Source organism: Varanus komodoensis, unplaced genomic scaffold (genome assembly GCF_004798865.1).
Source record: "Varanus komodoensis strain SLA01 unplaced genomic scaffold, ASM479886v1 scaffold36, whole genome shotgun sequence".
Taxonomy (NCBI): domain Eukaryota; kingdom Metazoa; phylum Chordata; class Lepidosauria; order Squamata; family Varanidae; genus Varanus; species Varanus komodoensis.
This window is the reverse complement of record NW_025335873.1, coordinates 10,207,476-10,223,591: the sequence shown is the minus strand read 5'-3', so window position 1 is coordinate 10,223,591 and position 16,116 is coordinate 10,207,476. Positions and strand designations below refer to the sequence as shown.

At 56.5% G+C, this 16,116-nt stretch overlaps 1 protein-coding gene across 5 annotated transcripts in view; it reads left to right on the top strand.

The window, feature by feature from the left end:
* The first annotated feature begins 112 nt into the window (after window positions 1-112).
* GRIN1 (glutamate ionotropic receptor NMDA type subunit 1) overlaps window positions 113-16,116 on the top strand; it is a 36,098-nt gene continuing 20,094 nt past the window's right edge. For 3 of the 5 annotated variants that reach the window (XM_044440126.1, XM_044440123.1, XM_044440121.1), the window contains exons 1-7: window positions 113-370; window positions 4,891-5,025; window positions 6,183-6,359; window positions 12,173-12,273; window positions 13,970-14,091; window positions 14,626-14,800; window positions 15,430-15,574. In XM_044440126.1, the coding sequence (XP_044296061.1) occupies window positions 113-370; window positions 4,891-5,025; window positions 6,183-6,359; window positions 12,173-12,273; window positions 13,970-14,091; window positions 14,626-14,800; window positions 15,430-15,574 (1,113 nt within the window). Of the gene's footprint in view, window positions 371-4,890; window positions 5,026-6,182; window positions 6,360-11,254; window positions 11,318-12,172; window positions 12,274-13,969; window positions 14,092-14,625; window positions 14,801-15,429; window positions 15,575-16,116 lie in introns of all 5 variants that reach the window. The other 2 variants (XM_044440124.1, XM_044440122.1) reach the window with 1 other exon arrangement.

Sequence of the window (16,116 nt, the reverse complement as noted above, 5' to 3'; positions counted from 1 at the left end):
CGGGCGGGCTGCGCGGCTGGCCGGCGGCGCGCGGCCGTCAGCACCGCGGACAGCGCCGGGCGCGGGGGATGCCCGAGCGGGGCGGCGGGGCGGCCCGAGGCGTCGCCGCCCGATGAGCGCCATGCGGCTGCTGCTGCTCGCCGTGCTCGTGTCCTTCTCGTTCGCCCGCGCCGGCTGCGAGCCCAAGATCGTCAACATCGGCGCCGTGCTGAGCACCAAGAAGCACGAGCAGGTCTTCCGCGAGGCCATCAACCAGGCCAACAAGCGCCACGGCACCTGGAAGATCCAGCTCAACGCCACCTCCGTCACGCACAAGCCCAACGCCATCCAGATGGCTCTGTCCGTCTGCGAGGACCTCATCTCCAGCCAGGTAGGCGCGCGGGACGGGCCCCCCCGCCAGGCGCCCTTCCCGCGTCCGGCGCGGGCGCGCGCGCCTCTCCCTCCCCTCCCCTCCCCTCCCCGCCGGGACGTCCACCCACTCGGGACCGCTCCCCGCCCCGCGGGGCAGGTGTCTCTCCCTCGGCCTCGCTCCCTCCGCCCCTGCCGCGCTCGCTTCTCTGGGGGACGCTCCGGGCATCCCAGCGCGCGCTGCCCCTTCCCGGTCAGGGCTCCTCTCCCTGGCCGGACCACCCGAGCGCCCTCCCCGAGAGGCCAGCCGCAGCCTCCGCACCCGCGCGGGCGCTCCTTCTGCCTCTTCCCACTCGCGGCGCACCGATCCTGCGGCAGGCTTGCCGCCGACCTCCGGCCAGAGCTCCAGGCTCGCCCCGCCATCCTCTCGTAGCCTGTGGGTCAAGAGATTGGCGGGGGGGGGGGCACAGCAAGGGGGGGCGGCTCAGCCCCACCCCCGCGACAAGCATGCCCCTTGCGGCCTCGCCAGCCACACGCGCGTGCCTGCAGCCCCTGTGCCTCTCCGGGGGGTGAGGCTCGTTTGCACCCCAGCCCCCCGCGTGGGCCATTTTTCACACCCTCTGGCGTGCTTTGCCCCCTTTCTCCGCCCAACTAAAGACGAGTCCTCTTGCCTCTATCTGCACCATGACACGCTGATAAGGAGCGGGGATGGCGAGAGGAAAGGGCATGGGGGGGGCTGTGGAGGGGGAGCTAATCCGGGCCGAATCCTGGCACAGCAAGTGAGCCTGCGAAAGCGCCTTCTGGCGGGCAGCGGGCGGTTCTTGCCTGGGTGTCTTCGTGTGGGGAAGCCGTGCGCCGTGGCCCTGAGGTCCTGCACGGCCTCATGGAAAACCGCTCCAGAGCAAAGCAGGGCACTGAGGCAGGCAAAGGTACACCGGATTCGGCACTCGCACAGGCCCGCAGGGCCCCTGTGTTTCTCTCCCTCGAGATCTTGAGGCAGCCTCAAGAGCTGAGCTGCCATCCAGAAAATCCTCCGCCTGGAGCTGGTCTAAAGCCTCTGGAAAATTCCCTCGCCCAGCTGCGGTCACACGAGCAGCCCACCCCAGGAAGGCCCATGGCAGGGCATGCATCCTCGCACTCCTGAGCACGCACACACACACTCACCGAAGTACCACTGAAGCACCAGTGGCCGTCACGTGTACACGTCACCAACCCATGTGCACGGGGGGGGGGGGGCATTTGCAAAGATGACGAGCCTCCATTCTGCGGGAAGGCGAGAAAAGCGAGAGCGGGGGTAGGCCACTAAGCCCGTTTTGTGCCATGGACCAAATGTTAAAGGCTTTGCTTCAAGCACAGAAAAGCGTGGAGGGTGTGGGAATCAGGCTCGAAGTCAAAACACGCAAGGTGTCTTCATTGATCTCCAGGTATATGTGCCTGCAAACGGACGGGCTGGATCTTATTGCGAAAGGTCAGGCTTTTTCACGGAAGGTGAATCTTCCCGCTTTCCTCTGTAGCCTGCTTCTGCCTTCTCAGAACTGCAGGGAAGGCAGCCACCCAGAAAGGAGCTGCTCCAGCCCCCACCATTCACGCGTTTGGGGGTGGGGGCATGGATGCCCAGGTGGTCTTGCACTCTGGCACCACCCCCATGCCACTCCCCTCCCTCCCCTCCCCGCTTCTTTCCCCTCCCCTCTTTGGCAGCCTGAATCTGCATTGCAGCCTTTTCCGCTTCACATCAGAGCGCGCCGATTGCATCTCGAGGAGCAGGCGGGTGGTGGGCGCAGGCAGCCGGGGAAGGCCTTCCGAGCCAGTCAGATGCCCTGAAACCGAATGGGAGCCAAAGCCAGAGGCCTCTCTCAGCTCAAGTACCCCTCTTTTAAAAAATAAAAGGCTGCAGTGTCACCCGTCGCCCGTCCCCCCATCAGGACAGTGCCATGTTGCCCCTTAAGGCACCCGACGCCTTACTTTCATGGCCCCGAAGAGGCAAAGCCTCCAAGGCAGCTCTGCGAGGAAAGACAAAGCCAAGGCAGAGGTCACAGGATAAGAAGCGGCAGGGGCTGGGGGCGCCCGAAGAGAGGTTGTGCCGAGGCGCCCACTCCATGTTTCCTGAAATAGTGAAGCCGTGTGCATTTAAGGAGCATCGAAGGAACTGAAATTCTGGGAGGAATGCGCGTCTGTCTGTACGCTTCAGAGATCTGAGGCCATTTTGCTGCTTTAGAGCAGCGTTCACCAACCTGGTGTCCTCCAGGTATTTTTGGACTGCAGTTCCCATCGCCTCAGGCAGCCTGGCCAATGGTCAAGAAGGCTGTGCTTTATAGTCCAAAAATCTGGAAGGAAGGAACCAGGTTGGTGAGAACCTCTGTGTTCCAATGCATAATTTGATTTGCTATTAAAATTCTAATTATTAAAACACTCAGTGAATACATTTTAATTCTTGACCGACTAAACTCTGCTGCTAGATCGGGTACGCCACACAGAAGAGTTGCAAGCAAGCCAAGCTACAGCGAGTTCTTGCACGGCCAGATTAGCGGGCCGGGTGCGGAGCGCTCTCCGCTGTCCTGACCTGGCGCCAACGCCCCGGCGGGACCCGCGGCGCTGTCCCCGGTGCTGAAACGCCTCCGGCCCGCGGCCGCTGCTCGCCGAGCCCCCTGCCGTTAGAAACAGAAGCCGGGCGAGTCAGGAGGGTCCCCCGGGCCATCTAGCCTGACCCCCGGCTCCAGCCGGCTCCGCGCAGACATGCCTTCCGTGGGCCGGCCCGGCCTCTCCTTGACCGCCCTCCTCGGTGGCCGCCCCGATCAACGGGACTTCCGGGTCAAGCCGTGATGCTTTCAGTTGAAAGGCTCTTGGGTCGCAAAGACAGGGAAGGTCACATCTGGCTTGAAAAGCTGGAGGCCATGCCCACCCTGGGACTTGTGATGGTCCGAGTCATTTCTACGACCATCACGTATCCGAGGACTGGTGACATCCCAGCTAAAACCACTGCAAATAGCAATAGTCCGTAAGTCTGCGGGTGCTTCCAGACTGAATTTACGTGTGTCTGGCCTATGGGAATGCCTGATGGCGCTTGCACAAATTAGGCGGGGAGGGGGGAGGTGCATCCTCTTGCTCATTCTGTATTACGGCCTCCTTGGGTCCCACGGATTTAAACGGGGCTGGGGTGTGGCCAAGCCTTCCACGGGGTCCCCAGAAGAGGAGGCAGAACCTGTCAGCCTGCCCCCTGGTACGGATTCCTCCAGGAGGCAAAGGGAGTCCAGGCAACATGTTTGCATTCCCATGAACTGCCAGCACTTGTGACCCCCCCCCCCCCCCCCTGCCCTTTCCTGCAGTCTCAACAGACGCTTTCATCTGAAGCAGTCCTTAGAGGAAAATTACACCAGCGCATTAAACGTGCAGTTAAATAAATCACATTATCTAGCCTGCCCACTCAGCAAACATTTTTGATGACCCTGCAAATGCCAGGAAAGGTTTACCCAGCTTGTCACAGGCAGGAGAAATCCCAGAAAGATCAAAATTGTGTGTATTCCATGTTAAAAAATGACCGAATCCAAATTTTGCCCCAAGAATTGTTCAGTTATGTGACTGGTGCACAAATCATGCACATTTGGCAGGATGCTGATTTTGTGCCATTCCGCTTTTGCTTGCCAGAAGCAAACCAGGGCCTGGCTTTTCCCTTCCCCAGTCCAGCCTCTGTGACTTCGGCTGGCATCACACATGAATTTCCAAGAAGTTCTCCACCTTCTTAAGGCCAAGAGTGGATAAAGGAAAGCTGAGCTGAATTCCGCAACCAGCGCCATATTCTGTAGCTTTCCTGTGCTTGAAAGATCACAGAATATACATGGCCCTGTGATGCCTGCTGGGGGTCTCGCTAGGCAGTTGAGGCAGCTTAATCAGCAAAATCATTTCAGAGGCATAAGGAGTGATTCTCCATCAGTGCCAAACAGATAAGTCAGTGTGATCCAAAGCCCGGACTAGAGCAGTAGCGGCAGTGACTAGAGGGCTGGGCTAGGCCTCCGGAAATCCAGGTTCCAGCCATGCCACTCACAGGGGGGCTTTGGGCCAGTCAGGAACTGTCAGCCAAGCCTACCTCACAGGGTTGCTGTGTGGATAAAATGGGAAGAAGCACTAGGTACACTCCCTTGCATTTCTCAGTCAAACACAATGAACAAAAATAAATAGCACCAGGGGATTGAAATTCTTTGCTGCCTGAGGTCTTGATTTGGTTTTGGGGAAGCTCTTGAGGACTGCAGATGACTGCCCCCTTTTCTCAGTCTTGCTTGCCAGTGGCATGTCCCCAGCCTGGCACCCACAAAGGCAACGGATTGCAGACGCCTCCCCTGGAAGCAGGAGCAGGAACGGGGCAGCGCAGGATCCCGCCGAGGTGTGCCGCCCCCACAGGCTTCTGCCCAGCTGGTTCCTGCCCCTCCCACAACACAGAATTCTCCCCGAAGCGCTCCTAGTCCATCTCCTCACTCCTCCAGCAGCCCTTGGCTCCCAGTGCGGGCAACCCATCTGCCTCTTTCAGGACCGGTTTGCTCTGCCCTGCAGGTCTATGCCATCTTAGTAAGCCACCCACCAGCTCCAAACGACCACCTGACGCCAACGCCAGTGTCCTACACGGCTGGATTCTATAGGATCCCTGTCATTGGGCTGACAACGCGCATGTCCATCTATTCAGATAAGGTAACTCACTTCTTGCATTATGCTTGCTAACGTCGTGCTTCTCCTTCCCCTTATCAACCTCTTCGTGCTGTAACCAAGCACCTTCTTTCCGGTTCTTGGAGGGGGCAGCCCATCCCTCGCCAGGAGGTGCTGCCTGCAGTCCCAGAGTCCAAATCTTTCATGTTGGCACCACCTTCGCAGCCAGGCATTCGATTGGAGCATTTTCTTTTTCTTTCTGTTCCTCTTCAAGAACTGGAAGGATCGAAGGGAAAACTATCTGGGGCCCAAGTTTCTTGACTTTTCTCCTTAAGAATGCTGGAGAACTCATAGGCTTGCACACCACGGTTCTAGCATGGTTGTTGGCACAAAGACTTCGCTCTCATCTGGAGTGATTGGATGCCTGGTGTAAAAATGCAGGCCAGCGTCACCTAGAAAGGAAAGAGAGTGGGTGGAATCGTTGAAAGGAGACGAGATGTAGCGGCTGCTGGAGCAGCAAAGGGAGGGCCACCCTGAAACGGAGAGAAAGTAGACAGAAAGTAGGTCCCCTTGAGATCGGCCGCAGAGGCCCTCCTCCAGGAACCCTCCGTGAAAGACATTAGGAGGGTGAGCACCCGGAGGAGGGCCTTCTCTGCGGTGGCGCCCCATCTATGGAATGCGCTCCCCAGAGAGGTCCGCCTGGCGCCGTCGTTATTTGCTTTTCGGTGCCAGGCTAAGACCTTTTTATTCCAGCGACATTTTAATAAGTTTTAATTTTTTTTCTATGTTTTTAATTGCAGCCAGTGTGGGCCAGGGATTTTATTTATGTTATATCTTATTTTATGTTGTAAGCCGTCCTGAGGCTTTTTGCGAATTAGGACGGCATGTAAATATTTTAAATCAATCAATCAATCAATCAATCAATCGACAGGAGGTAGGAGACGCAGGACCCCAAGGCAGAATTCACAAATGGGGGGCCTCCCAGAAGCACGGGCCCGGCATTTCCCTGCTGCAGCTCTCCGCAGGATGCTCAGCGCCCGCCCCCCCCCCCCCCCCCCCCGGCCCCCCGCCCCTTTTCCCCCCGGGGTTTGCCCGGGGGGGGCCCCCCCGCCCCCCCGCGGGGGGGGGGGGGGGGGGGGGGGGACACAGCGTGCGCTCAGAGAGGCGCCTCCTCATGCCTTCGGCTCCGGCTTCTTCCCCAGAGCATCCACCTGTCCTTCCTGCGCACCGTGCCCCCTTACTCCCACCAGTCCAACGTCTGGTTCGAGATGATGCGCTTTTACAAGTGGAACCACATCATCCTCATTGTCAGCGATGACCATGAGGGAAGAGCCGCCCAGAAGAAGCTGGAGACCCTCCTAGAGGAGAAGGAGTCCAAGGTCAGTGCCTCACACGTCCCGCCGTGTCCCATGTTGTTGATACCGCAAAATCTTTAAAGTCTCAGGCCTGTTGTATGTATGTAGATTTCTGTATGTAAAACACCCTTCTTTCTTCCCATTGTTAACATGACTAACATTACGCTTTAAGCATCAACAGTGTCTCTTGAGTAGTACCTGACAAAAGTTTGTACTCTTATTCATTTCACTTGCTTTACCATGGTCAGAAATCTCCTACATTAAAAACAAACAAACAAACACCAGCAGCAACAACTGTGAAATGAGGAGAAGCATAACCTGGAGCTCTGCAAATCCTGCCCCCCTGCCTCCCCCCCCCCCCCGGACAGGAACCTTCTCTGGCATGCAAGCCACTGGGCTGGAGAGCAGAGGGAGGGCTGGCACCCCCCGCCCCAGTCGCCCCTCCGGGACTCCTGCGTGCCCATTCTGGCAGCTTGGACATGTGTGGGAAGTGCCTGGTGAAACCGCAGAGGCCAGAGGCTGCCCCCTCGCCACCCCCGGGGGCGCAGAATAGTGCCTGCAAGCAGACGCACCAGGATATATTTCCCTGCCTGATCGATCGATCGATCGGCTGGTTATCTCCGGCCTTTCCCCTCTTGGATGGGGCTGCAGGGGGCACAGACGGTGCCCCTCTCTCCTCTTCCCATAGAAGACCCCCAGGAGGTGGGTTGGGCCGAGAGCCAGTGAGCGGGGGCTTGAGTCTGGCCTTGGCAGTCCCAGGCCACTGCTCCACGCTGGCTCTTGGCTGTGGCGGCTCAAGCGACGGCCAGATCAAGGCCCCGGCCTGCAGCTGCCTCGCCTGCTCCCTACCTGCCCCGCCAGTCTTCGCAGTCCTGTTCGGGGCTCCGGCAGGTTCGCCCCCTCGGGTGCCCTCTAGGCAGGGGGCTCCTCCTGCCTTCATGGTGGCCACACAGAGAATCCCTCTCCCACATCCATTCCAGAAAAGAAGTCCGACCAAGCTGAGGAGGATACTCCCTCCACGCCCTGCTCCCGGGGCAAAGCGCAGACGAGATGCTGTGCCTCCTTTCGTGGCATTTCGTTGCTGGTTTTTGAGGCGGTGGGGCTCCTTTCGAGCCCTGAAGATGGTGAATTGCAGCTTGGAGGGGCCAAGCTCTCCTGGTCTTCTGGGGACATGCATGTCCACTGCTGCCACACACTGTTCTTCAGACTCAGATCCGTTGGGCAGTGAATCGGAGCAGCTTTACACGCACAGAGGAATCACACGCTCTAGCTCTCCCTGTACATTACTCTTTCGACAGCAGAGTTGGGGGGGGGGGAGTTGCAGGTTATGTGCACCCCAGCAGATAAAAAAGCCCTCCCCACACACAGAAAATAGCAGGCGAGCGCTTACCTGGAATTTGTCCCTAGCCCGCTTCCCATAGGAGTGGAGGTTCTGCCCTTAACGTGTGTTCACACATGCGGCCTTCACCTGCCCCACGCCAGGACGCATCAACCTTCTGCCCGTCTTTGTGGACAGGGAGGAAAGAAGCCGCCACAAGCCGGCCCGGGCGCTTGTCGCAGGTGCGTCCGCCTTCGCGAGGCCAGCACAGGCCAGCGCTGAACGGACCCACTGGCCCGACGGGGCCTGTGGTGCTCACACAGCTCCCACCCAGACAGGTGGCACAGGTTCCGGCCGAGCAGAACCGGCCTGTGGCTGGCCCAAGCAGCGAACTCTGCGGAAGGCCGTGAGTGAGATGGTCCACAGGCCACTGCGAGTAACACCGCTCTTAGAGAGGCCAACATTTCGCCCCTCCTGTCCACTCATTGAAGCCACGGGCCCCTCTTCCAGCTCTCCTTTCCTTGGCCTGCAGACTTCTGGGGGGCCCTGCTTGCCCCTCTTGCCCCTCCAGAGCCAGAGGGCATCACCGTGCAGACTGCCGAGAACCCAGGCTCACAGCGGGCAGCGGGAGCGGGGGAGACCGAAAGGCCGGCCCGTTCTCACAGGGAGAACCGCTGTCCGAGGTCTCCTCCCAGAGACGCAAAGGCTCCTGTCCGCCATGGACTGGAAGCCCAGGCAGTGGCGAGGCTCATGGTTAAAGAGAGACCAAAGCAGCGAGGTGGCCCCGTGGTCCTGCCAGCGCTTCCGAATGCTCCTCAGCCGCAGCAGGAGGCGTGAAACAGCTGGCTGGACCCAGGTGAAAGCAGGTCCCCCTCATTCTCTGTGCAGAAACGGAGCTCTGTGGAGCTGAGCCCAAAGCACCGCACTGCACTGATTCGGCCCTAATTTGGCAAAGGTGAGAAAGGAGTGCAAAAGTGGGACAGTGAGACATAGAAACAGAGCGAGTCCGAAGGGACCTCCTGGGCCATCTAGTCTGACCCCCAGCTCCAGCCAGCTCTGCTCATGACATGCAGGAAGGAGGGGACAGACAGACAGACAGACAGACAGAGACAGACAGGGCTGTTCTGACAGCAGAAGCTGCTGGAGTGTATCTTTTAAGACATTAACTCTTGAGCTAATTAAATTTACATACAGCCTCAACACTGAGGCCACCACCTACTCTTACATATAGAAAAAACACATTTCATGTTTTCCGTACCCTGTTGCAGACACACACCAGAACAGCCTTAAAAATAAGCAAATGGGTACTCAGCTCAGAAGCGCCCCGATTTCGAGCAGAGCTCCTCCCAAGGCGCTTCCAGCCAAGGCTTCCACCTCGCGTGTTCACGACAGTCTGCCAGCGGTGCAGGCGACGGAGCCTTCCGCTTGCGCCTAGAAATGTTTTCTTGCCACTTCCGCCTTGTCCTTTAACAAGGAAGCCCTGATCGGGAACGGGGGGAACTGCGGCAGGAGGGCCCCCGACAGCCAGTGCTGGAGCCCCCCCCCCCCCCCCCCCCCCGACAGCCTGCCGTGCACCCCGTCCACCGTGGCTTCTCTGAAGGCACCCTGAAGAACCAAACACACGCCCTGCCAGGCTCTTTGCGAGGGTCCCAAACACACGTGGTGCACGGCCTTGCTTGGAACGGAAAGCCGGGGCCTCCCATGCTTCCAGCCGCGTTCCGCTTTCTGTTCTCGGCTCTGAGCTTGCTGACTAAGAAGCACGTCCCCCTGGCTGCAGGGGGCTTTTTTAGCAGAACGGCCACTTCCCAAAACGTCTAAGAGCTGAGGAAGGCCCGTTCCCTTGTAATTAAAGCAGGGACAAGGGAGAGACAGTTTGCTCTTACTCCAGAAAGGTCCTACCTTTCAGAATAGGCTTAAGTAAAAAATGGCTTTTCTTCAGACATGCAGAGCCACAGCGGTTTCTGCAAGCGTTGCCAATCTTCCAGACTACAAGGAACAAAGCACAGAGCACAGAGTCATCCAAAGAGGCATCGCGTAGGCACAGCTCCTTCTGTCCCCTTTCTTGCCTCGAAAATGACTCGATTATGCACTCCTATGGAAGGAAAGGATGCCCAGTCTCTAGTGGAGGCTGATTGGATGGAAGGAAACAGGCCAGAACAGTGACTCATGCAGAGATGCAACATCTCGCTCATTTGTGTTTGACATTATTGTCAGCGTGAGCCTGAGCCTGCAGGTCATGGAATCACAGAATCCTGTCTCTCAAACTCCGTGGAGCTGAATGCATTTCAGATCACAGCCGTACTCCTTCTAGGGCAGACCCCCATTTCCCCGTGAGGTCTGCCTCTGAGCAGTGGGACGGCCCCTGTGGCCGCCTGGGCCCCATCCAGCTCTACGCCTCTATGATTCTGTGCCTGTGCTCTGCACGGTCTGGTGAATCGTCTGGCAATCAGCGTCACAAGAGGCCCTAAACAGAATCTCAGCTGTGGACTTTAGAGTGGAAGTCAGATGGTTTTTCAAAAATCAGGTATTAGGCACAGTCATCAACGGGAGGCTAGGAGGAGACTTGGTTAAGCTAGACCTGTTAGACACCTGCCTTAACTAATGGGGCAGTCTCCACATTCGGGGCAGTGACGCCCCGAACGCCACAGCGGCAGGGAAGGGGCCCAGGACCCGCTGCTTCCATTGGGCTCTCTTTCAGTGTGTTCTGGACAGCTCTGCTTGCCCTCTGTTTCAGGAACACCGGGACTACCTTTGATCTGCCCCAAAAAGGCTGCTCTGCCCCCTCCCCTCCCCCCTTTCTAAAAGTTAGAAGTAGTCCCCTGTCTGGGGATGGTGGCCCACCACTTTCTGCGGATTCATCTTCCCTGTCGTGGGAGGGAAGCTGCAACCCTCATGCGGTTTCTTTCCAAGATTTTTCTTTTTCTGCCTCTCTATTTATTAAGGAATCACAAACGGATTTGCGACTTCTCCGGAGCTTTTTGTTCTGCTATGCTGTGATTTAAGCTTTAACGTCAGACTTTCCGTACCCTGAAATATCCCAGTAAAAAGGCCGGAAAACAGGGGAAAGGCTGTGGAGAACAGCAGCGCCAGGGGAAGCCCCCCAACCTCTGGGAGCAAAGGGTCTTAATCCGTGCCTTGCACAAGGAAGCCCTGGCAGGACAGCTCACACGCCCTCCCTGCCCGACCTCCGCCTGAGCACAGGCGGCCTTTTCACGAGTGAGAGCTTGTAGCCACTTGGAAAAAGTGCTTGCCGAGCAGCAAATGAAGCTAGCCGGCTTGCAGCCAGCCGGCTGGGGCTGCGGGCCCAGCACTACCTGCCCCGTGCCGGGCGCCTGCCGGGGCAGCTGGAGAGGGAGAGGAAGACGCAGCCAGCCGGGGGGGAGCAGTCCCGACTGCGGTCACCCCATAATAGCACCGTCCCAGCGCAAGGAGAAGCCCCCCCCACACGGGCTTTGCGCGCTCCAGTGTTATCGAGTCCCCCTTTCGCAAGCGGTGGAGGAGGAGTTGGATATTGGATTGCTTTACTACACGTCATTTTTTTTCAACTGTTTATAATATTCTTCTGTGTCTACATATTTTTTCTGTGCACATTATTCATCAGAGTAAAAAAAGGAACTATGACAGCCTCGAACAACTATCCTATGACAACAAGCGAGGACCGAAGGTATATTTGCATGGACAATGCACGCCGCCCACCAACCTAACTAGCAAATGATGAACTTGGCCACAGGCACCAAAAATGTTAATTTTATAAACGCAAAAAAAAAAAAAGCAAAATCTCTATATCAAACAAGCAAGCAAACTCCATGTTTTTGGTAGCACGCTCTTTTATGTTGGGATAAGTTTGGTTTGACCTTGAGAATGGAAAGTAGCAAGCCAGCCCTGGAAACATTTCTTTTGAAGACATGCATGTAAAGCAATAATTAACTTGCAAGTTTTTTTTTCTTTCTTTCTTGGACAATTGAACCAACCCTTTCCTGCTGTCCCCCCCCCCCCCCCCCAAAGAAAACAGTTCCTTGGTGTGAAACGCTCACTTTGATTCTCCCACCCCTTTTGGAGGTGAACCGTGTGCATTTTTTTTAATTTTTCAGTTCCCGTGGGGGGTTTTTTGTTTTTGTTTTTGAAAAACAACACTGGTTTGAGTTTTCAATTGCATTGCAAAATAAGTCTATATATATATATCTATATCTATATATGCCTTTTTCCTGTCTCCTATACAAATGCACGTCTCTCTTTTGGGTCTTGAGTGACTTAAGTTTGCATGCACAGTGCAAAACATTTTTAAAAGGTTAGAAAGGATAATAAATAAATATCAAAGGAGAGGGAGAGCAAAGAACCGTGAGAGAAAAAGAAAAGAAAGGCGAAAAGAGAAAAGAAAAGAGAAGCGTCTTAGCTGCCCATCCTTTTCATACCTAGCAGTGCTTTGAAAGGGTTCAGGAGTTTCTTTCCTAGAAAGCATGGCTCTCACCCAAAGAGGCCCGGCTGCCACGCTGACCTGCTTTGCCCACACCAATTGCAGGCTGAGAAGGTGCTTCAGTTTGAACCCGGGACCAAGAATGTGACGTCGCTGCTGTTGGAAGCAAAAGAGCTGGAGGCCCGCGTGATTATCCTCTCGGCCAGGTAAGCGGCGGGCCAGGTGCTCTGCCCTGTCCAGAGATGTACAGACCAACATGGCTCCCCGGCTCTGCCCCCTGGTCCTCACAGACCTTCGCATCCCTTTCCTTGGTCCTCTTTGCTCTCGTCTCTCTGCTCTGGCGCTGAACGGGCACTACCAGGAGGTAATCCGTGGCGAGGGGGAGAGTTGGCAAATTGACCCGAATCACAGCATCTTCCTCCTGCATTAATTTCAGGTGTGGTCCCCAGCCACAGGAGGGCATCCTGGTGCCACGGAGGCCAAATCTGGCAGGGAGCCAGCTCAGGGCAAGGGTCAGCACTTCCCCTGCCCCGCTATTTTCACCCTGAAGTTCCTAACATTTGTGCCCTGTTTCAAGGCAGTGTTCCCCTTCTTTTTGCTTCAGCAGAGAATGGTCATCAGTGGCATCTCCGTTTCAGTCTACCCCTCGTTTTTACTGTATATTAATGTTATTTACAATTGTAATCTATTTTCAATTGCTTTTATAAGCCACCCTGAGTGCCATTTTGGGTCAAATGCTGTGGTATCATGCAAATAAATATAAAAATAAGAAAGAAAATGTGGCAGGCCAAGTCTTCCTGGATCAAAATATACTCACCGAAGTACAGCTAAATGAATTTTATTTATGTATTATTTATTTACTTATTTAAAACATTTCTATGCCGCCCCCATCTCAACAAAGCCTCAGGGCGGCTCACAAAAAAGTCCAATTCAAAATCCAGGAAGACGTGCCTATTGGCTCAGAAGTAAGTCCCGCAGTGTTCAATCTGGCTTACTCCCTGCCGAATTTAGGACTGCCACTTCAGGCGCCTTAAACACCTGAAACAACACTTCCAAGATTATTTACCAAAGAAATACAGTCTTGCTGAACTGTTCTAAGCCCATTGCACTAAGAATTAATCTATCCGATTGGATACTTTAAATATACAATTCCATACTTCCTAATAAAACTTAAAATATGATGTCCAAAACACCTGTTGATCAGTCCAGGATCTTTGCACCGACTGGACGAAATGTGGGAAGGCAGCGATCATGTCACTGGGCAAAGGATGAAAACCCACCTAACCGTTTTCCATTGTATCTCCACCAATAACGGGTTACAGGCTCTCCCATCCTACCAATTCGCAGAAGGAGAATTTATTGTATCACAAGGGAGACAAGATGCTGAGCCGCTGCTCCCACCTCGCAGTGCCCACAACCTTGTATTTCTGTGAGCCGAATCCAGACAAGGAAATAATGTAAAAATAGGGCAATCAACATTCATGTTTTACTCTTTGAGTCATGGCAGAAGAAAGAGAAAAGAAGAGAAGAGAAGAAAAAAAGCAAAGCAGAGAAAGAAAGAAAGATAGGAGGTCTCTATAGCGTGGGTTGCTGCTCATCAGATAATTTGCCTGCCCAGCAGGTCCATGTCCCGTCCCATCACGTCCCTCGAGCAAAAAGCCCGCAGTCTCCCCCCCACCGACTCCTTGTCCGTTTATCTATTTATTTCAAGCTTTTCTATCCAGTCCCATTGCAGAAAGTCTCAGGACGGACCTGTGATGAAAGCGGCCCACGATGGTGGCGCTGCAGCCCCCCCCGGACCCCGAGGGGCAGGCTGTTTGCTGGGCTCAGTGACAGGCCCCGGCCGCCAAGTGGCACGGGGGGGGGGGAGCCCCGCTCAGTGCCCTCGTCCCTCTTTTCCAGTGAGGATGACGCCACCACGGTGTACACAGCAGCGGCGAAAGAAAACATGACCGGCCCGGGCTACGTGTGGCTTGTGGGGGAGAGGGAGATCTCGGGCAACGCCTTGCGGAACGCCCCTGAAGGTACCCGCCTGCCTCGGCCCACGTCTCGCGCCGTGCAGCCGCCTCCCCCTGTCCGAGTCAGCTGAGGCTGGGGATGGCCCTCCGGCCCCGGCCTGCATCCTCCTCCTCCTCCCCCAGCACCCAGTAAATGCCCACGGAGGAGCTGGAGGGCGAGCCAGGAGCACGCGGTGGGACGTGGTCGCAGAAGTGGCATCGGCACTGCCCCTGGTAGCGCGGCGTGGAACTGACTGTGGCTCGGGAGTGCAAGATCGGGATGGCAGCCAGCCTAGGCGGCTCCAAAGAGAAGAGAAATGAAAGAGGCGGCCGGCTGCAGACCGACAGCCGCTGGCCAGGAGAGCTCCATCAAGGCTCAGAGGCCTCAGCAGCCTCCCGGCGGCTCCCGCATCCGTTCTGCCCGCTGCCTCCCCACCCGGCTGGCCAGCACCTGAGGGAGGGAGGCAGCAGCTGGGGGGACAGGGTGCTGCCCCAGAGGGAGCCCTGGGTCTGGCCCGGAGCGGGGCTCCTCGCTCACGCCCCGCCCTCCCCTCCTTTCAGGGCTGATCGGGCTGCAGCTCATGAACGGGAAGAACGAGTCTGCCCACATCCGGGACGCGGTGGCTGTCGTGGCTCAGGCTGTGCACGACCTGTTCGAGAAGGAGAACATCACCGACCCACCCCGGGGATGCGTGGGGAACACCAACATCTGGAAGACGGGGCCCCTCTTCAAGAGGTAGGCTGGGGCACCTCTCTTCAGGGGGCAGAGGCGGCCGCTTCTGTGCCCTGCCCGGGCTTCGCCCCGGGACTCCTGGCGCGAGGGCTGCTGCAGAGGGCAACCACGTCAGCGGGCTCTGCGTGCCAGGGGGAGGAGGAAGAGGCAGGTTGCTGAGCCAAGGGGGGCAGGCGGCGGCGGGGACGGCAGGAGGAAGTGGATGAGGAGGAAGGAAGGCCAAAGGGAGGCATCCGAGGGGGAGAGGAAGGAGGGAATGAGCAGAGGGCAAAAGAATCTGGGGCAAGAGCGAGACCACAGGGGAGGAAGAACAGGGCCGGGAGCGGTTGCAGTGCTCCGGTCAAGGCCCAATTCGGGCGCAGTCTGAAGTGAGGGAAGGAGCAGCTCCGGCTCCGGTTCTGCCCCGCAATACTTGATGGCACCGGTTTGGGACCACACCTCGAGCAGTAGGTCCCTCCCGCAGGCACCAGGCAGCCCACGCCTGCCAACCAGAGCTCACCTGCCTGCAAGGCGCCCCCGGTCTTCTGCCCCGCAGCTGGCTTTGAAAAAGCAACAGCTGGAACTTGCCGGGGGGGGGGGGGCTCCCGCCGTGGGGACAGCTGTGTCCAGAGCCTTTGCCTCGACCCACACAGGGTGCTGATGCAGACCAAGTACGGGGAGGGAGTGACTGGCCGGGTCGAATTCAACGAGGACGGGGACAGGAAATATGCCAACTACAGCGTCATGAACCTGCAGAACAGCAAGTTGGTGCAAGTCGGGGTGTACAATGGAAGCCACGTACGTATCCATCAGGGAGGTTCTGGGGGGCTCATCATTTCTGCCCCTTCTAAACACATTCCAATCATCAAAATCATGCCAGGACGCCTCCTTTTTCAAACGCCAACCCTACCCTACCCTGGTGCACACCCCCAACCCTAATAGAGGGCTGAAATACCATTGGAAATAGGGCGATTTTGAAAAAGCCTTCCTCGAGTAGCTTTTCCTGCCCAGCTCATCCTTTCTGCCCCTTTTAAACACATTCCAACTGTCAAATTCATGCCAGGACACCTCGTTTTTCTAACCCTAACCCTACCCTGGGGCACAGCCCTAACCCTAATATAGGGCTAAAGTTCTACTGAAAAGTGGGCGATTTTGAAAAAGCCTTCCTTGAGTGGCTTTTTCTGCGCAGCTCATCCTTTCTGCCCATTCTACACACATTCCAAACGTCGAAATCATGCCAGGACACCACGTTTTTCTAACCCTAACCCTACCCTGGGGCACAGCCCTAACCCTAATATAGGGCTCAAGTTCCACTGAAAAGTGGGCGATTTTGAAAAAGC